The sequence below is a fragment of the Schistocerca nitens genome, chromosome 2, assembly GCF_023898315.1.
Source record: "Schistocerca nitens isolate TAMUIC-IGC-003100 chromosome 2, iqSchNite1.1, whole genome shotgun sequence".
Lineage (NCBI taxonomy): Eukaryota > Metazoa > Arthropoda > Insecta > Orthoptera > Acrididae > Schistocerca > Schistocerca nitens.
The window spans coordinates 1,110,691,916-1,110,714,128 of NC_064615.1; the positions used below are offsets into that span (position 1 = coordinate 1,110,691,916).

The 22,213-nt window shown below is 43.4% G+C and overlaps 1 protein-coding gene across 1 annotated transcript in view; it reads left to right on the forward strand.

The window, feature by feature from the left end:
* The window catches only part of LOC126237503 (transcription initiation factor TFIID subunit 9), a 95,108-nt gene that overhangs the window by 36,225 nt on the left and 36,670 nt on the right, over positions 1 to 22,213 (forward strand). Inside the window, exons 2-3 of the mRNA XM_049947660.1 lie at positions 19,681 to 19,817; positions 19,894 to 20,025. Coding sequence (XP_049803617.1) covers positions 19,681 to 19,817; positions 19,894 to 20,025 — 269 coding nt within the window. The remainder of the gene's footprint in view (positions 1 to 19,680; positions 19,818 to 19,893; positions 20,026 to 22,213) is intronic.

Sequence of the window (22,213 nt, forward strand, 5' to 3'; positions counted from 1 at the left end):
AGCACCACAAATATCCATAGGAGTTGGGGCGTCCTGGTTGACATCCATAGGTTCGTGGCTGGCAGGGGCGGTAGGCGGCGATGCAGCACGGGCAGCTGGCGGCGGAGACAGCGGCTGAGGCAGAGGTGGAAGTGGGGGTTCCGCCACAGGGCAATTGGCGATGGCCACTGGCAGCTCCCCTGGGGCGTCGTGGTCCACCAGACAGGGGAGGAGGTGGTTGAAGTGCTGGCGGGTGGCGGAACTGTCGGTCCACTAGAGAGATGCCATTGCCCGGCCACAGAGCTCAGTGATGACGGCAGTCGCCCAGTGCACCCGTGGATGAGAGAAGGTCTACTCCCAGACCTCCTGACCGACGCGAAAGGAGTGTGTCGGCGTGTGGGTGGAGGGTGAGTAGCCTCAGGAGCCAGAACAGATAAGGGGGAGTGGAGTGGTCGACTGTCAAGTATCTCTGCTGGACTTCTACCAGCATGGGGGGCGGCGCGGTACGCAGTCAAGAAAAGCAGCACGGCCTCCTCCAGTGGGTGATGGCTCAGCAGCTTATTGAGCTGGGTCTTGAATGTCTGCACAAAACATTCCATCCAGCCATTTGATGCAGTGTGAAATGGGGCAGTATGGATGAGGGAAATTCCATTGGCAGTACAGAATTGTTTAAACTCGGTCGAAGTAAACTGTGAACCGTTATCCATAACAATCGTTTTGGGGAGTCCCTCGACAGCAGAGAGGCGCCGGAGAATGTTGATAGTCTGAGCAGAATTGGTGTTCATCATGCAGGAGACATAAGGGTATCGCGACCTGGAGTCAATTAGTATGAGCCACTGGGAACCATGAAATGGGCCTGCGAGATCCAAATGGAGATGTTCCCATGGAGCAGCAGCATCCGGCCATGAAAAATACTGATGCAGGGGTGCTGCCTGACTTGTTTGGCATGTGATGCAGGCTGACATGAGGGAGACAATGTCTTTATCCATACTGCACCAATAAAGGTGTCAGCGGGCCAGCTGTTTGGTGACGATGCCCCAATGGCCAGCATAGAGAAGTTCGAGGACACGGCGGTGCAACGCATGCGGAATGACCACCCGGGGAACATCGGAATCACTTTGCAAAAGTATAACACCACTGCGGAAAAAGAGACTATGCCAATGATCCCAAAAGTGCTGGACCTCTGCATTGCGGACGCTACGACGGCTGGTCGGCCAACCCGCAGTGATTTGGTGGCAGAGAGCTTGCAGTGTCTGATCCTGAGCAGTGGCCCGCCGGACCACGTTAGCATCCAATGGAAACGCATCCAGAGTTGCGTTCATGCCCGGATCCACATGGAAACAAACCAAAGGGGAAGCGTCATACTCACGGTCCACCCCAGCAGGTAGCCGGGACAGAAAATCGGCATTTGCGTGCCGTTCAGAGGTGCGGTACACAGTATTAAAGTCGACAGTCCAGGAAGAGCGCTCAACGCTGGAGGCGGCACGCCATCCGGGTGGGCACTGCAGCACCTAGGTGGAACAAAGAAATCAAAGGTTTGTGATTGGACTGCAGTGTGAAATGACGACCATACACGAAATCGTAGAACTTCAACAGGGCAAAAACCAGCGCCAATGCTTCCTTTTCAATTCGACTATATTTGGTTTTAGTGTCGGTCAATTTTTTGGTTGTGAATACTACCAGCCTCTCAACACTGTCAACCACTTGTGAGAGGACCACGCCCAGGCTATAGTCAAAGGCATCAGTGGGGACGATGAGGGCAGGCCAGACAAGGAGGGCGGGAGAGAGCTGACTTGAGACGTGTCCCAAACCTAACACACCCTTGCGCAATAACTCTGTCAGGGACACCAAAATCTTGGCGGCATGAGGTATAAAAAGCCGATAATAGTTGATTTGACTGAGGACAGACTACTGTTGCTTCACATTCTTGCGCAAAAAAGTCACACTTTTCTTTCCAGCAACACAGGTTAGCCTCGGAAAAAACATGAAACAGCCGTCCAGCTTGTCCACGAGGTCCACTGCAGACGAGCCACCGACAATGACATCGACCAGGTAATTGGCCGCCCCGAGCACCTGGCTTGTGAGGCGTTCCAAATAACATTGGAAAATGGCGGGGGCATGGGCAATGTCAAACGGGATGTGGTTGTACCAGAAAAGGCCATATGGGGTATTGATGACTAGGATCTGCTACGATTCCTTGTCCAATGGCAGCCCCAAATAAGCATTGCACAAATCAATTTCGGCAAAAATGGTCGAGCCCACAAGACGTATGAGTATTTCATCCACTGATGGGACAGGATAGGCATCGGTGATGGACTGAGAATTGTCTGTAACCTTAAAATCACCACAGATGCATAAAGCACTGTTCGGCTTCTCGACTATCACGATAGGAATTGCCCAGTGACTGCGCGTGACGGGAGAAAGGATGCCATCATCCTATAAGTGGCGAAGTTCCACCTGGAGCCTGTCTTAGGGAGCAAAGGGAACCAGGCAGGCCTTAAAAAAACGAGGAACAGCAGAGGGAAGAAGCTGAACATGCGTGGTGAAACCCTTCACCCCTGGTGTGGAGGATGAGAACAATATGTCATATTTTCTGAGCAACGGGGCAAGGAGGGTATCCAATGAGGGAATCTACACTGCTTGTACTATGTCCTGCACTGATAAACTCAGATGACCAAAAATTTCCACATCCAGAAGGTTAGTAGCTCCAGGGGATCCGACCACCAAAAACAGAGCGGTGAAGGATCAACCGCTGTAAGAGATTTGTGTGGAAAAAAACACCATCGACGTATATAGCGTGATTACTGAAACTGCGCAAGGCATGAGTGTACGGGTATAAAGCCAGTGAGCCCAAACGTTGGTATGGGGCACCATCCACTATAGAAAGGGATGATGCCATGTGAATTTGGAAGACCACTGGAATATGCATGACCTCCAAGGTAATGAGAAAACAGGCACCCAACTGGAGAATGATAGAGAATACTTGGCCATCAATGGAATGCAAGGCTCCTGAGGTAACAATTCGTGACGAGCCTATGCGTCCACAGGAAGAGTGGCATCAACGCGATGTTTTTGTAAAGCCTGACACACCACGGCAATATGGCCTGCTCGGCTGCAAGCCATGCACCTTGCGCACCAGTGGGGTCACTTCTACCGTTGTTAAGTCCAGAAACAGTCTGGACAGGATGGAAGCCAGGTGAAAGACTTCCTGTCACAGAGTGGGCCAACAGATTGATAAGGCTCCCGCTCGGTGCTAGGCAACTGGCAAGCCACGAAAACAGCTGGATAAAGATGTGATGCTTGTAGCCGGTGAGACTGTTCAAATGCACAAATGATTGGCAGACAGGTGTAGAGGGACGGGTCCTGTAACTTCAAAATTTCAGCCCAAAGACCCTCGTCTGGTGTGTGAAATACCACCATATCGCGAATAAATGAAGAGGCATAGGCTGCTTGCAGGAGACATGGCCGCACCAGAATTTATAATGCGAGAGAGACCCTGGAGCATTGTAATCCATTCCTGATAAGTCTGACCTGGAGACTTTTTTGACAAGAAAAGGAAGTCTGATGGGTAGAGGTGACGTGTATTTGTTTGTCAGCATACTCAAAAAGGGAGCCCTTAATGTGAGTAAATGAGAGATCTCGAGGGGACTGCTCTATGTTCAATTGTTGAACTAAACGACACACCTGTGGACCTAGTTCCAACCGTCCGACATAATTTGACCATGGTTCGACAGACCTATTGAAAACCGGAAACTTCAGTGGAGCCATGTGCAGCGTGTTCAATTTACCTGCGATGGAATCGACCCTATGTGCTACTCCTTGCAACGCTGGCGAGTGAGAGGGAATTTCTGAAGATGCGAGCATTGCCTGAATCTGCTGCAGAGTTTCCACCAAGGACTGAAGAAGCTCCTCAGAGGAGGCCATTCCGTTCGAAAATGAAAGTTTTATCCTAATTGCCAATAACTGTAGTGCCCTGCAGTTGGCAGAAAAGAACTAACAGTCAATTTTAACACACTTTATTATAATTAAAGAAAAAACGCCTTCTTGGCATACACTAAGTTTTAAACTATTACAGGAGTACAGCGAGTGAATACAAAACTAGGGCCGGCATAAGTACTGTCCGGAGCTGTGCCTAGTGGTTGGTAAACACTACTGGTCTGACGGTGTAGGCGTGCTTATAAAGCCAGGTCGACAGAGTCCTACAGCAGTCATATGAGTATGGACAGAGGTCATTTTTAGCAACCGGAATAAAGTAATAATTGGATCCTTTTACCGACATCCCACCTCAGATGATACAATTACTGACAGGTTCGAAGAACAGTAGAGTTTAATTTTGAACATGTAGCTGTTGAACATAGTTGGTAGTAACTTTAATTCACTTTTGATATGTTGGCGAAAATACATATTTAAACCCAGAGGTATGCATAAAATATCATCCGAAATTGTGCTACATCTACATCGATACTCTGCAAATCACAATTAAGTGCCTGGCAGAGGATTCATTCTCTATTATTCAAATCTCGTATAGTGTGCGGTAAGAACGAACACCTATATCTTACTGTATGAGCTCTGATTTCCCTTATTTTATCATGGTGATCAAATTTAAACAGATGCAAAATCTCCAAGATTGGCGATCTTTTACAGAAGATCAAAATTTAGCATGGTCGTCAATGCAAGATGCTTATAATAGTTTCCACAGTAAAACTTAGTTCAAAACCTGGCAGAAAATATAAAGATATTCTGGTCGTATGTGAAGTATGCTAGAGGCAAGACACAATCAATGCCTTTTCTGTGCGATAGCAATGGAAATACTTTTGATGACAGTGCTGCCAAAGCAGAGTTCCTAAAAACAGCCTTCCAAGAAGCCTTACCAAAGAAGACTAAGTAAATATTCCAGAATTCGAATCAAGAACAGCTGCCAACATGAATAACTTAAAGAAGGTATCCTCAGAATAGTGAAGCAACTTAAATCACATAATAAAAGCAAGTCTTCTGGTCCAGACTTACACCAATTAGGTTCCTTTCAGAGTAAGCTGATGTAATAGCTCCATACTTAACAGTCATATACAACCACTCGCCTAGATGAAAGATCCATACCCAAAGACTGGAAAGTTGCACAGGTCACACCAATATTCAAGAAAGGTAGTAGTTGTAAACAACTAAATTACAGGCCCATATCATCAATGTCGACATGCAGTAGTATTTTGGAATATGTATTTTGTTGGAACATTATGAATTGCCTTGAAGAGAATGTTCTACTGACGTACAGTCAACACGGATTTAGAAAACATAATTCTTGTGATACACGACTAGCTCTTTACTCACTTGAAGTGTTGGAAATTGCAAGCTTGTGGAATTCTGTCAGAGAGGTCACAATTCGTAGAAGTTGATTGAAAGTCGTGGATTAAGACAGAAGTGATTTCTGGTGTTCCACAATGAACAGGCCTTCTTCTGTTCCTTATCTATATAAACAATTTAGGAGATGATCTGAGCAGCTGTCTTAGGTAATTTAGAGATGATGCTGTTGTTTATCGTCCAGTAAAGTCATCAGAAGATCAAAACAGATTGCAAAATGATTTAGAAATGATACCTTGTATGGTACAGAAATTAAATAATGAAAAAGGAATCTGTTAAACTTTGGTTACATGATAAGTCAGCCTAATCCAAAGAACGTAAATTCTGCTAAATACGAACAATTTAAATTGGAATGAACACACAGAATATTTTGTGGGGAAGGCAAACCAAAGATTGTGTTTTATTGGCAGAACACTTAGAAAATGTAACAGATCTACTAAGGAGACTGCATACACTACACTTGTCCATCTTCTTTTGGAGTACTGCTGCACGGTCTGCGATCCTTACCAGATGGGATTAACGGCATACATTGGGAAAGTTCAAAGAAGAGCATCACATTTCGTATCATCGTGAAATAGGGGAAAGAGTGTAACAGTCAGGATACAGGATTTGGGATGGACACCATTAAAAGAAAGGCATTTTTCGTTGTGGTGACATCTTCCCGTGAAATTTCAATCACCAACTTTCTCTTCCAAATGTGAAGATATTTTGTTGACACTGACCTACATAGTGAGAAACAATCATCATAGTAAAATAAGGGAAATCAGAGCTCACATAGAAAGATATAGGTGTTTGTTTTCTCCACGCACTGTTCGAGATTGGAATAACACAGAATTATTGTGTAGGTGGCTGTGAAGCACTTAAGTGTGATTTGCAGTCTCTATGCTGATGTAGATGTAGATGTAGATGGACACTGGAGGTTTTATGCTAGCCTTCGAAGGCAACATGTTACCTGAGAAGGTTTAGGTCATGGTTTGCAGGTGTTATGTAAGGCCTTAGTTTCTGATGTTTTAAGTGCCAAAGGTAATGTCCTCCTGCTGACCAACCCCTTCAGTGTCTCAGCTGTCCGGAACCACACCCTCTTCATTCACCACAGTGCTCATTGTTCAAGAGAGAATAGAAAATTCAAGAGTATAAAATGCTTGAGCATCTGTCTTGTCAAGATGCAAAGAAAAAGTTTGAAAGACTTAATCCGACTGTTAGGACCTCAAATTTTTCAGCTGTTGTGTCACAGTCCATACCTCACACAATGACGAGGTTTCCCATGATGCCACCTGGCCCACTTTGTGTCCCATGTCCTGCACTACAGTTATCAGAGGGAATGTCAACACTCTTGCCCCCTCAATGTATAGTACCATTGGTGTGGCCAGAAATGTCTAGTCATCCTGTGGCATCTTCAGTTACGAGGACACCTTTTGAGGTACCCCTACTCTCTGAGATGAGGACCAGCAGGCACAAGCTATGGGCCAAAGAAAAGTATTGTCCTCTTAAGTTCTGGAAGATAAAATGGGGAAATCTTCACAGAAATCATGTCTCACAAGGATAAGAAGGAAAAGCAAAAAGATAAAATACTTTTTGAGGCTGCAGATATAGCAATCTCCATCCCTGCAGAGGTCGGGCCTATGCACACTGACAACAGATCAAGCAATCAGGTGGACTACAACTTGGTAGCGAAGTAATCACACCCATCTTTTCCATTCACCACTTTCTCAGATCTGACTAATGCTCCGTCAGTGGAGCTGTAACAGCTACTATTGCCATCTGACTAAACTCTGTCATTTAACTGTTATTTACTCTGTAATTGGCATAGCACTTCTGGAAATACAGTTTACAGCAGCACATCTCCCTGCTCTGAAAAACTACAAACCCTGCTGTACCAATTGTGTTAATTTTGATAGAACTTCCGGTGAGGTCATGCACTAGAGGCTGTGGCCATTAGCCTCTACTTATCAGATTGAATGACAGTATGTAGTGTTTATTTACCCCCAGATGGCCTTTCCAATATCATGAGCTGTTAAAGTTTGTGGAACAACTACCTCCCCCATTCCTCTTATTGGGGGACTTTAATGCCCATAATCCTCTGTGGGGTAGTGACACTATATCTCGGAGAGGCCAAGTACTAGAACACTTGCTTTTGAAATAGGGCGTATGCCTACTGAACACTGGAGCTGCAACACATTTTACTGCAGCCCACAGAAAAAGCTTAACTGTTGATCTCACAGTCCGCAGCCCGACTATGCTACCCCTGATTCAGTGGCGCATACATGGCAATCTTTATGACAGCGACCATTTTCCTATTGTTCTCTCCCTCTCCACTCACAGACATCTGGAACGTGCTCCATGTTGGTCGCTCAGAAAGCTGACTGGTGGCTTTCTCCTCTACAGCCACTTTTACAGCCAGTTGTGCAACAGATGTTGACAAAATGGCATAGGATATCATTGATATTATTATTCATGCAGCAGCAGCAATGATATGCTACTCCTCCTGCTCATCTTGAAGACTGTGGTGGTTTGAAGATACAGCCACAGCTATTAGGGATTGCCACAGGTTGTTTCAATGGCACAAGTGCCATCCCTCTATGGATAATTTAATAGCATTCAAGAGGCTCTGGGCGAAAGCATGGTTTTTGATAAAGGGAAGGAAGCAGGATTGTTGGGAGCAATAGGTATCATCTATGCGATTATCCTAAGCATGGACAAACCTCCTTGCATTTGCGGCCATCCACCACCATTTGCGGTTCCTGTCATCCTTGTCAATGGTAACATTTCCACTGATCTAATGATACTTGCTGGATGTTTTGTGGCACACTTCATGGAAGCATCCACTTGCAGTAATTACCTTCCTCGTTTCCTGACCCAGAAACACCTTACTGAGTGTCACCTGTTATTCTTCCTTGCTCGCAGCTCTCTTTCGTACAGTGTCCCATTTAATGGATGGGAGCTCAGAGCACTTTGGCAGGGTGTTGAGATACGGCCCCTGGACCCAACAAACACCACAACCATAAATGCAGACATCTTTGTGCTGACTGCATGAACATATCCTCAGGCTTTTTGATTGTATTTGGCAGGAAGGAGAATTCCCTTCCCAAAGGCTGGAAGATGTTTTAACTAACTACCAGCCAGTCTCTCTGATGAATGGGCTGTGTAAGTTATTTGAACAAATGGTCAACTTACATCTTTGTTGGTGCCTTTTGAAGCATATGCACATATCGTGATTCCAAAGTGGCTGTCGGGCTTTCCAGTCCACTGCAGATCATCTAATGTGTTTGGAATCTGCAGTTTGCAATACTTTCACCCACAGCCAATATCTGATTGATTGCTGTGTTCTTTGACCTACAAAAGGCATATGATACCATCTGGTGATGTCATATCTTGTCTACAGTGTGTGAGTGCAGTTTCCAGGGCAGTTTACCAATTTCATCAAGAATTTCCTATCTCTCCAACTTTTTCAAGTCTGGATAGGTTCGACCCTCAGTAACCAATATGTAAAGGAAACTGGAGTCCCTCAGGGATAGGTTCCAAGTGTAATGCTGTTTGCTATCTCCAACATAAATTCAGTGAGCCCCACAGTCTCTATATCACTGTATGTGGATGATCTTTGCCTGTACTATGCCTCTGCATCACTGTGCACTGCTGATCGCCAACTTCAGGGGACTTTGCAGCAAATTCATGACTGGGCCCTGAATTACGGCTATCAACTTTCTCTTGCAAAATGAGTTGTGCATTTTTGCTGACTCCGGACTGTGCACCCGCACCCAGAAATTTATCTGGGTGACCAGTTAGTTGAAGTCGAAACTTTTCAATTCTTAGGTATTTTATTTGACAACAAGCTAACTTGGTGGCCACATGTCAGCCAGCTCAAGACAACTTGCATGAAGAAGCTAAATGCTCTCCATTTTCGTAGTAATTCCTCGTGGGCTGCAGACCGTATAGTTCTTCAGAGATTTTACAAAGCACTGATTTTATCCCGCTTGGACTATGGGTGTGTTGCCTATGGGTCAGCAGCACAGTATGTACTAAGCTGGATGGACCCTGTTCACCACATTGATGTGTGGTTAGCAAAGGGGCCTCCCCTATGAGCCTGTTGACAGCCTCCTGGCGGAAGCTAGTGTCCCACCGCTGCGGGTTGGACAACAGCTGCTTGCAAATTACGCAGTCACAATCTGTCAGATGCCTATTCATCCATGTTACTCAGCTCTGTTGCACAATCAACAGTTCAGACTTTTTGCGCATTGCCCAGAACTGGATAGACCATATGGGAACCGATTCGGTACTTTGCTGAAGGACTTCCAACAGCCTCTTTTAGTCTGTGTTCCTAGAATTCCCTCTCAACACTCCCCTTTCCTGTGATACGAATGAACCTCTTTGTGGCCTCACGAAGGATGCTGATCCTACTCTTCTCCAACATCTGTTGCATTCAATCCTCCATGATTATTCTAATTCGGCATGCATCTACACGGACAGATCAAAAGTCAAGTGCTTGCGGTGTATACACTAATGCACTGCAGTGTTGTTTGCCATATCTCAGGCTTTGCGGTACATGAAATCCCTGGCCACAACGAACTTTCCGATCTGTAACAATTCCATGAGTTGCTTAAAAGGTGTAGCCCTGGCTTTTGGTCACCAACATCGAGGACCTTCTGGTTGACCTTAACAGCTCTGGAAAGACAGTGACCTTCATCTAGACACCAAGCAACATAGGCATTCCAGGAAATGAACTCGCCGACTATGTGGCTAAAGGTGCAACTACAGGAGATCAACCTGACATTGTAATACTGGCACAATATTTTGAGGCTCTAGGAACTGGAATGACAGACTATTGTGACCCAAAACAAGTTGAGAGCAACTGAGGGTCCACTAAGGTGTCGCATACATCTTTCCAGTCCTCTCGGGAAGGAGCCAATGTGTTGTGCATTGAGAGGATCATTCTCACTGCAGCTGTGGTAGTCTACTGACAATGTGCATGTTCTTGTTGAGTGCACGCTGCTGGCCGATGTGTGACACTCTCTCATTTTGCCTACCTCACTACCTCAGATAATGAGACAGCCACTATCAAAGTGTTGCATTTCCTGAGGGAGAGCAGATTTTGCACTAAACTGTAATACTCCACTTTCACTGTTAGAAATGGTTGGGGGTGAGGGGGAGTGTCGTCCTGCAGTGGGTACCCCCCACATGACCACAGGTTACTTTCTTTCCCTCTCACCTTGTTGTGTCTTTAGACCCTGTTGCCCAGTGTCTCCCATGCCCAGCCACACATCTTATGTCCTCTTTCTCGATGACTCCCTTGACCACCAATATGGGGCGTGCCCTTCTTCTTTGTTACCTCCTGGAGTTCGCTTTCAGTTACTGCTCAGGCAGCTTAACTTCACACTACCTGCCACATTCTTGATGGGTGTGAAGCCTTCACAGCTTTGGCTTCATGCAGTGGCCCATGTTCATCTTGGACTTCATTTGCTTCCCAAGGAAACTACTCCGGATTCGACCGATCACTGTAAATTGGTAGGATTATCTTCAGTTGTCCTGTAGCGTCTTTTACGTGTTCTACCTTGGTGGTGAATTGCACTGTCGGTGTTGATAGCATTGGTGCGAAATGCAGCCCCTATCCAAATGGGATAAGCTGGGATTGTCAGTTATTTTCTCTATAAAGGTGATAACAGTTCTCTCAGGCTCTTTTGTGGTGGTTTGGCTGCAAGGCATTCACATTCAGAAGTTTGTGTGCAGGTGGTCGATTGCCATGCCCTGTTGGAGCTTGAGACAAGCTAACTGTATCTATCCACTACCCTGAGTGAGAGGAGGGCGTCAAGGCCCGCTGTAAGTGGAGTGAGAAGAGTTCTCATGATGTCTCATTGAGTGTACTGGATCCTCTACCTAACAAGGATGATGATGGCTTTTATGATGATCCAGTTGGCTGCTGCAGTTCTGATATGGTGCACGACCTTCACAAAATATGGTATGATTTGGTCCTCTCGCCATCTCAGTGCAAAGACAAGTGAGACCGAAAAACGCTTCTTGCTGTTCCAAAGCTTTTCAAGCTTGTTGATTTTGCTGTGCATCTCATGCATGAAGAGGTACTTGATGTGGATTTTAAATTTTACCAGTGTGTGGAAGTATTGAATATTTCTCACTTACTCAGCCAGGAGGCATTGCCCAAAAGGCAAGCCAACTTCTTACCATCTTCAGGCATTTCTGAAGTCTGTGATCTCTGATGGATGCTGACTCTGTATAGTCTTTACCCCTCCTCCCAAAGTTTCTGTCTCTGTGCCGCTGAGAGGTCTGTGCCCGGTGGTGGGGAAGTGTGGCGCTCCGTGACATGGTCGCGGCCACGTGCAGATCTTGGTCGCCGTGCTGACAATGCGTCTTCTTCAGATGTCCTGACAGGAGCAGATTTCTTTGTAGACTATCAGTGTGATTTGATCATACTCAAGGCTGGATCCCAGGCCTTGCTTAACTGAAAACTGCTGTCCTGATTTATTAGGCTCGTTATGCAACCAGATCTCCACTGCCTATTTGAGAATACAATCCCAGAAGATATTTTATTTCTTCAACACCTTTATGCCATTGTAGTTCGTCATGTCTGTGGGAGATGAAATGCTCTGCCAAGGCAGACCATGTCGGCTGTGTGTGTGACATGTTCAGTGCACATCTCCAGCACACCTTCCCAGATAAGAAGACCGTGCAGAAACTTCATCCACGAGCAGTTGCTCCTCCTAGACTTTACAGACTACCTTAAGTCCACAAGGAACAAATGCCTCTCTGCTCGACTGTGAGCAACACTGGAGCACCAACATATGAATTAGCAAAATAACTGATGTCATACTCAACCCCTTTGTGGGCAAATGTCAACACCACATAAGAAATTCGGTGCATTTTGTCCAGCAGATCTAGAACTTCCAACTGGGCCAAGAAGACCACATGGTGAACTCTGTCATTGTATCCCTCTTTACTAGCATACCTCTGACTTTGTAAGCCTCATAACAGAGAAGTTCAGACCAGTGCTACTATAACTGTTCGAATTGTTACTTATGTCAATATATTTTTTATTCAACAGGAACTACTGTGGTCAAACACGTGGAGTAGTGGCTGGCTGTCCATTATGGTCAGTAGTGGCCAATATGTGTATGGAGGCTTTTGAGGAAGAAGCCCTGGTGGTGTCTGCAGTTCACATGCCCTCTTGCTTTTTTCAATATGTAGATGATATATTCATAATCCGGCCGCATGGATGAGGTTGCCTACAAGTCTTTCTGCATAAGAATATCAAGTTCATGATTGAGGTAGGAGAAAACAACCATCTTCCATATCTGGATGTGCCCGTCAAGTGAAGACCAGATGGCACACTAGGACACAGTGTCTACCATGCCTCCAACTGTCATGCTCTTTTATAGTGAGAATGTGTCCTAAGCAAAAGCACAGAGCAAGCAAAATCTTTGACCATGACAACTTAGCAACTGAATTGCAGTGCATAAAGGCAATGTTCTGCACAAACAGTTACAACTACTGCCAGATAAAATGCCCCTAAGACCGAAGAAGCTGAGACCGCAGCCTACACTGAGGATGAAGACAAACCAGCTGTGATGGCGATTATACCATACGTCAGGAACACATTGGCAAAGATCGGCAGAATACTCTGATAACACAATGTCAGGTGTGTGTTTCACCCTCCATCCAAGAGAAAAACATAATTCGGATCAGTCAAGGGCAACTTAGAACTCTGGAAACAAGGAGTTTAGCACTTTCCTTGCCAGTGTGGGAAAATGTACGTAGGCCAGACCATCGGAATGGTATAGGAGAGATGTACTGAGCATAAATGCCACATACACAATGCACAGCCAACATAATCAGCTGTGGCAGAGCATTGCATCTCCCATAGACATGACATGAACTACAGTAGCATGAAGGTGTTTCAGCAATCAAATATCTTCTGTGATTGTATTCTTGAATAGGCAGTGAAGATCTGACTGCATGATGAGCTAATAAATAAGGACAGCAGCTTTCAGTTAAGTGAGGCCTGGGATCAGGCCTTGAGTGTGATCAAATCACATCGGCAGTCTGCGCAGAAATCTGCTCCTGCCAGGACATCTGAAGAAGAATATGCTTTGTCACCACAGCGCCTGAGATCTGCACATGGCCATGACCATGTGAGGATTGTATTTCAACATCTGTCGCAGGCACTGTGCTTTCCCCATCACTAGCCACGGACCATGGAGGTGCTGAGACAAAGACTGCGGGAGGAGGGTAAAGCCTGTATAGAGGCGGCATCCGTCAGATATCGAACTCCAGGAATGCCTGAAGATGGCAAGAAGTCACCTTGCTGAAATATTGTGCCTTTTGTATTTCGCCACTTGCCCGAGAAATATTCAAGATTTCCGTATGCCGGGAAAACCTATAATCACATATCAGTATCAGTACTGTTGAATAACAGCTGAAATCGTTAAAATTGAGCAAAGCTCCAAGCCCCGATGCAATCCCTATCAGATTCTGTACTGAATTTGCAGCTGAATTAGCGCGTCTCCTAATTATAATTTATTGTTAATTCCTCAAGCAAAAAACCATGTCCAGTAAGTAGAAAAAAATCACATGTCACATCTCTCTGTTGCAAGGGTAATAAAAGTTATCCACAAAGCTACCATCCAATATCCTTGATATTGATTTCTTGTAGAGTCTTAAAACATATTATGAGCTCGAACATAATGATCTTCTTCCACGCCAACCAGCATGGATTCTGTAAACATCAGTAATGTGAAACACAACTCACTCTTTTCTTATGTGACATACAAAAAGCTTTGGATCAACGCAGTCAGGTAGACACATTATTTCTTAATTTTTGGTAAGCATTTGACTCAGAAACACAGCTATGCTTATTGTAGAATGTATGATCATATGGTGTATCGAGTGAAATTTGTGGTCCTTTTGGTAAGGAAGACAAAGCATGTTATCTTGAATGGAGGGCCATTGTCAGATGTAGAAGTAACTTTGAGTGTGCCCCCAGGAAAGTGTGTTGGGACTCTTGTTGTTCATGTTGTCTGTTAATGAAGTTGCAGACAATATTAATGAAATGAAATATCGTGTGGCGTAGGGCCGCCCATGGTGCAAGTCTTTTGAGTTGACGCCACTTCGGCAACTTGCGCGTCGATGGGGATGAGATGATGACGATGACGATGATGATGACAGCAGAACACCCAGTCCCTGAGCGGGGAAAATCTCCAACCCAGCCGGGAATCAAACACGGGCCCCTTTGCACAGCATTCCATCGTGCTGACCACTCAGCTGTCGAGGCGGACGGCAATATTAATAGTAACCTCCGACATTTTGCAGATGATGCAGTTATTTATATTGAAGTACTGTCTGAAAGAAGCTGCATAAATATTCAGTCAGGTCTTGATAAGATTTCAAAGTGGTGCAAAATAAATAAATAAAAATAAAATAAAAAGATTGGCAACTTGCTTTAAATGTTCAGCAATGTAAAATTGTGTTCTTAACAAAGTGGAAAAGCATAGTATGCTATGACTGTAATATTAATGATTCACAATTGGAATGAGCCAACTCATACCAATACGTGAATGTAACATTTTGTAGGGATATGAAATTGAATGACCACTTAGACCCAGTCACAGGTAAAGGAGGTGGTAGATTTTGATTTATTGTTACAATATTGGTGAAGTGCAGTTAGTTTACAAAAGAGATTGCTTATAATCATTCATGCTACCCATTCTAGAATATTGTTAAAGTGTGTGGGACTGGTATCAAATACGGCTAACTGTAGATTTGGAGCGTATACAGAAAAGGGCAGCACAAGTGGTCACAGGTTTGTTTGACTTGTGGGAGACTGTCATAGAGATGCTGAAGAAACTGAACTGGCAGACTCTTGAATATAGGCATCAACAATCCCAAGAAAGTCTATTAGCAAAATTTCAAGAACTGGCTTTAAATGGTGACTCTAGGAATATACTATAACCCCCTACGTATTGCTCACATAGGGATCATGATGACAAGGTTAGAATACTTACAGAGAGGCAGTAACACAGTCATTCCCATGCTCCATACATGAATGGAATGTAAAGAAACCCTAATAACTCTTGCAATGAGATGTACCCTCTGCCATGCACTTTACTGTTGTTTGCAGAGTGTAGATGTAGAGGAAGTTCAGAGGGAAGAAAAAAAATTTGGAAATTTCATGACATTGTACTTCAGTCAAAGACCTCTAAAGACTTGGGGGAGCCTTTAAATGGCTCAGTAGTGTCTTAGAAAGATATTATGAGATCAGTATCAACAAAAGTAACACGTGGCTAATGGAATCTAAAAGAATTAAATTATATGATACGGGGCAAATTAGATTAGTGAGCAAGACACTAAAAGGAAGTCACGAGTTCTGCTGTTTGCTCAGTAAAATAGCTGATGCTGTTCAAAGTAAAATGGATATATAATGCATACTGGCAATAGCAAAAAATGAATAACTGAAAAAGAGAAATTTGTTAATGTCAAATATAAATGTTAGAATGCTTAGTTAAGGGTCCAGAGTGTAGCCTTGAACAGAAGTGAAATGGGAAATATAAATATTTAATACAAGAAGATAATAGAAAATTTTGAAATGTGATGGTGCTGCAGAAGAATGCTGAAGGTTGGATCAAATAACTTATGAGTAGGTACTAAAGGAAATGGACAAAAAAAAGTTATTGCACAACCTCACTAAAAGGAGGAGTTGGTTGATAGCACATTTCATAATGCATCAAGGAATTGTCAGTACGGTAATGGAATTAAGTGTGAGGGTTAAAAATGATAGAGAGAGACCAAGGGCCAAATACAGTGAGCAGATTCAAGCAGATATTGATTGCATTAGTTTTATGCAATGAAGTGACTTACACAGGATAGACTAGTGTAAAGAGTGGGTGAGTTTCTGACAAACTGGTAGGATTCTCCTTGATGAACAGTTGCTTAATGATTTTGAATTTTGTTATTTCTGACACACATTATTTCAGCACAGCAAAAGGCTTGTTCTACGCCATAGTACTTATTCTTTGCTCACCCAACTTAGTTATGTTATTACAATGGGTTATACATAATGATCTCAGTAACAGTCAACTCCAAGGAGCCACACGGAGGGTGTAGTCTTGGGTCCTGGATCGTGAACCTCATTTCTCCCCTGACAAAGCATGGATCACACACTTCGTTTTCGCACCACAATCCACTTGGACCTCGAAATTATCACAATTGTACTGTGGGTGGCAGGTATACGATCCGTGGCACCGTCAGCATTGCAACCGCTGGATGCAGTACGCCATTGTGGGGTGAAGCTTTCCATCAGGGCTTTCCGAAAGAGCTCAGTAAACAGTCTCCTTGTGGTTTTGGCATCACCAGTTACTGCTTGACAATGCCTCCATTGACTATCAATTTTGTAACCATGCCAATTTCCATATTCTCTCAGGAGTCCCAGCCCCCTGATGCTTGACGAAGAGCAGGATTCCAAATTGAGATTTGACTGGAAATCCTCCGTAGAGATATTTCTCTTCCCTCACTCGACTATATCCATTGAATCATTTCATGCATTGGTGTGTACCGAGCCTGCATGTTTGGCTGGATCTATCCCATGACCTTAAACTTTGATCCCTTGCAGTGTCCATTGATTAATCAAAGCTAATCATGGGGATACAGGTGAAAAAGGAGGACAGTGCCACAATCACAACTGTGGGAAGAGCCCAAATTCAATTCCTTAATTGTAATGTATGTTGCATTTAAGAGTTACAAAGTGACAGAAACAGTTACTAAGCACTAAAATTGGAATGTAAGAGCACACTAGTGTTCAATATCAAGTTCACATGTTATCAGCCATCAACTAAAAAAAGGTATGAAATTGCAAGGCCATATAAGTTAAGAATAGAGAGAAAGAGAGTTAGTGTTAAGAGGTGCTAGTAGTGTGGAACAACAGAGGAACACGATGGTGCTTTAGCTATGCTGTAGGCCATAGCGTCTCACTGTGTTATGCTGAGTAGCCAGCAGTTGTCCACGAGGTCCTCTGTGGAAGACATGTATGCTCTGTTTTGGCTGCTCCAGGATACCGACAAAAGTGAGGCTGGTTGACCTGCTGGGCCCTATGTAAAAACACAGTTCCAGCAAGAAAACTGCAGACTATCACGATAGGCACTATTTTCTGTTGACTCCCGAAATGACCATTTCTAAAAAAGCTATGTCTGTATTACCAGCGATTTCTGAGGAAACTCCCGAGACCTATTAGGCTACCATTACCTCATTACATGGCTGGTCCTAATTGCCAACTACCGTCCAGGAATGTGTCCCTGTACTCCTAACATCCTTCTTCAAACAGAGGAGCTTCTCTAACGGTCACTGCTGTCTTGGTAATCACCAATAATTACAGTTTTAAATGCATTGCCTTAAATAACCCTGACCTAAAATTTCTCTTTTATGTAAGGATCAATGTTAATTAATTTCTATCTCACTTTCATTTGAAGACACACAGAAAAGTGGGAGGCAGGCTTTTGTTAAATATTAATTTACAGTTTAAATGCCTAATGAAGTAAATGTAATATCATACTGTCTTATTTTATTGAGAAGAAAGACTGTGTCCAGTGTCTGGTACACAGCGACTCAACGAGTAATCTGCAGGCTATTAGGCAATGCTACCCAGTACTGTTCACTATCCCTGATCTTCTATATGATCTGATAACGCTGGCCATTCAGTTGTCTTCCACTGGATCCTGAGTCATATCTGAACCCTCGAGTATGAGAATCAGATTGTTGATTGCCTAACTAGGGAACTAAGCTCACTATCGGCTCTTGTAAAAGGAATATCCAGCCCTTACTTACGAGCCCGCCTGTGAGAGGCAGTCTATTGCAGCACAAACAGGGAATGGTGGGTGACACTTCTAATGAACTATGTATTATCAAGGAAACCACTGATATGGAGTATTCCATCTTCTGTTCCACGATTTTTTGTCAACTTTGTATTGGACATGCTCATCTGACCCTGGGCTTCGTACTGCATAATGAGTACAAACCCCTTGCCTCCTGCCCCTCACCACGGTAGCTTTGATGCCTTTATTATGTCTGACATGCCAGGCTCTCTGGTCTTTTATATTGTTTTATCACAATCTATGCCTTTCTGATCTTTACTATGTTTTTACTTGTGTTGACTTCCACTCCACCAGTCTAGAGGAGCATTGTTTATTACATCACTGTTTCATCCCTGCATCATGTCAGATGGGGATGGGGATCAGGTGTCGGGGGCACTCGTCATCATGCATGAGCCCTGAGGGTCCCCCATTTGCTCCCAAGCTTACAAGCCGACTCAGCCCTATGTTCACATTATGTCTTGTTAATGCCAAACATCGTAATTTCCGCAGATACCAACACTACATGGCTTGGCAATACAACCAGATGACATTACCCTTTTAAGGCTTATTTTATGACTGAAGGTCTGATGACAGTCTATTTTTCTCCTTTAATTTCAATATGTACAACCATTTGCTCTCAGGCAGGGTTACTTGCCACCTGTTTCCCTCAAGCCGCACCCGTAAATTTCAATTTGGCTAGTAACCACCACTCGATAATATGACGAAAGTTAAAAAGTCCTGGTCTGACACACTTATTAATCTGTCAGTAAGTTTGTTACACCCATAGAAGTTGGTCTAGAGATATTATATTCTCAACTCATGTGTATTGTGAAGAAGTATTCTTGTGATGATAATCCTCGAGAATATGCATACTACCTGTCACTAAGAAATACTACTGATTTAGGTCTGATATGAGATTGAACTGGGTTTCTAATAACATTATGCAACAACAAATATCTAGCAACTTTAGAATATTTAATGTGTGTCTGTTTGTATAGCCATTAAGTAAAATTAATTTTATATTGTTGTGCATTTCAAATTTAACTAGACTTAACAAATGAGTGAAATAGGAGAACTTTTTTCTTGCAAAGATCAAGTTCCAAATGGTTCTGAGCACTATGGGATTTAACATCTATGGTCATCAGTCCCCTAGAACTTAGAAGTACTTAAAACTAACTAACCTAAGGACATCACACAACACCCAGTCATTACGAGGCAGAGAAAATCCCTGACCCCGCCGGGAATTGAACCCGGGAACCCAGGCGGATCAAGTTCCAGTACAAGAGTCTGTGGACAGCTGCAGTGTTCACAGGAAATCTCTCTGTCTCTCATGTAATCTGAGTTTGGAATGAATTTCATTGCTTTTGACTCCTATACCTATATTCTTTCCTATTGTAGTCCAGCACACATGGCCCACCCACCCCTCTTCCTGTTTTAAGTATTTTGAGGATGTCTGGGTAATATAGGATAACTGAATAATGATGTTTATTGTCTTTGTTTATAGGTTATGTCACAACTGTTCTGGAGGACGCACGAGTGCTTGCAAACCATGCCAAAAAGAAGGCAATTGATCTGGATGATCTGAAACTGGCTGTCCAGATGACAACAGATAGGATATTTACCAACCCTCCGCCTCGAGAAGTATGTTATTTAGTTTCTCCTTTTCTTGTAGTTGGATGTGATAAAATGATTTAGTATTGGATTTAAAATTTTGCAGATTCTTTTAGACGTTGCTAGGACGAAAAACAGTACACCTTTGCCACTAGTGAAACCACATTGTGGGCTAAGGTTACCACCTGACCGGTACTGTCTTTCATCTTGCAATTACCGACTGAAGAGTATGAAAAAGGTAAGTCTACTTGAGTTTATAATTAAATTCTGATTCATTATTTTGTGCTGGGAACTCTGTTATTATGCATTCCATTTTTTATTCAGAGTGGATTAGTTTTCTGTCAGTTTTTACGCTATTATTTTTTTTCCTGATATCCTTCTGTCCAAATGCAGTTCTTGCACGATCACATGTCCATAATGGAATTGCTATAAGGAAAGTTATAAGAGAAAAAAAAAGACTGTAATAGAGAACTAATGTAAATGTACATCTCATTGCAGCAATATGTTGTTATATATGGAATGGGAGGGAACAGTTGGCCAAGCCATTGTACTGGTAGTCAGCTTGTGTGATAACAAGTGGACATTTTTGGAGACACTAGTGAAGGAGGACACTCTGGAGAAGGAGCAGTAGTGTGATGGGATGGCTTTCACAGTAAGACAAGGGCTTTTTGTCCAGACGAGTTTACCTTACAAATACCACCCACTTGTTCAACTATGTCTGTTTAAGTGTTTAAATATAAACATCGGAATGACAAGAGTGTAACCCTCGAAAGTGCGTAGCTGTTTCGCAACATTACTTTTGACAATATCAGTAACATATCTCTTCAAATGCATTCATCTTGCTTTCCATATTATGAGTGGAGGTAGTATGGGTCAAAGCAAGAAAAAGAGTCCAATAAAAATGGGCTCTAAAATGAATATGTTAAGAGCTATAATCTGGGCTGTGCCAAGTAACGACCACAGTCTACTGTAACTGCGAGCTCTGGGTACACTTCAGCTTGAGAAACCACTGTGAAATATTGTGTGTGACAGGGAGCATGGATATTGGCTTCACTGCCTGGATCACACGTGCAGTTCATTTCTCTAAAACAAAATGAAAATCTCAACCTTGTGGTGTGCTACATGCCTTTGAGATGGATGGCTGTTGCGGCAAAGCAGTCATTAAAGGGCAATGTCCGGGAAACCTGCTGCATCTCAGTTATATCGGGCTTACTCAGCAAGCAGAGAGCTCTGTCTGAGTTGACATGTGTATCCCTAGATGCTCTTGGGACACCCATTAATACGTGTTCGGGTGGCCTTTGGGTAGTAGCAACACCCAAATCAATAAGGGAGCTCAGCCCTCCTGAACACTTTCAATCTTAGATGCAAGTAGATAACAGTACCAGAACACCAGTCAGTTGCTGCATGTCAAACAACACTGCTGCAGGATAAAAAATATCATAGTGAGCACCCAGTCATTCCGGAGCTCCACCTAAACTTTAGTAGTGATGTGACTTGTAGGGGCATAGTAGACCTAGCCACTAATGAAGGAAGAATAGGAGGCTAATGTAGTCACAAATGTATTTACAGTTGTGAAAAAAGTCTATGGAAGACAGCTGCATTTATTTTGACTTTTCATGCTTTTGTTCTCCCCAATTCATCATGGCATGGTCTATCTGCTTAAAACTCTGGTCCTACACATGAAACCTTTTAAGACATGTGAATGGCAGAATTTGGACACACTACATTAACGTGCAAGGGCCAGGCAACTTGAAAAAGTTTGGAAAAGACATTATGAAACTCGCATATCATTGGGTGTTAATTGTGGTGAGAGCCATCAGTACTGGAGTCGAGATTGTCCCGTTTATTTGGGAGAGAAGAAGATTCAGGAAATCAAAATTACTGACAAAGTACCATACAGTGAAGCAAAAAAGATATGTAGGCCACAACAGCAACCTACTTCTGCATTGTCACTTGCACACACTGTGAAGATCATGTAACAAAATGCTAGCAATTCAGAGTAGAAGAGAGACCAATCATGAAACAAAAATATATATACCTATTTGTGGAGGTTCAGTGACTACGTAGCAAGTTACTGTCTCCAAGCTGATAGCAGAGCACACACAAATAGTGCATAGCATATCACACCAACATAAAGAACAGACAAAAGCAAACTACAGGTGTCTGTGCAGTAATTAAATCTCCATACAAATAACTTTTTTATAACTTTTTTTTTTAGGTCATCAGTCTTGTGACTGATTTGATGCAGCTTCCTGTGTCAACCTTTTCATGTCAGAATAGCAGTTACAACCTACATCAGCAATTATTTGCAGAATGTATTCCAATCTCTGTCTCTGTCTTCCTCTACAATTTTTACAGTCTACAACTTCCTCTAATAACGTGGAAGTCATTTCCTGTTGTGAAAAGGTGTCCTACCATCCTGTCCC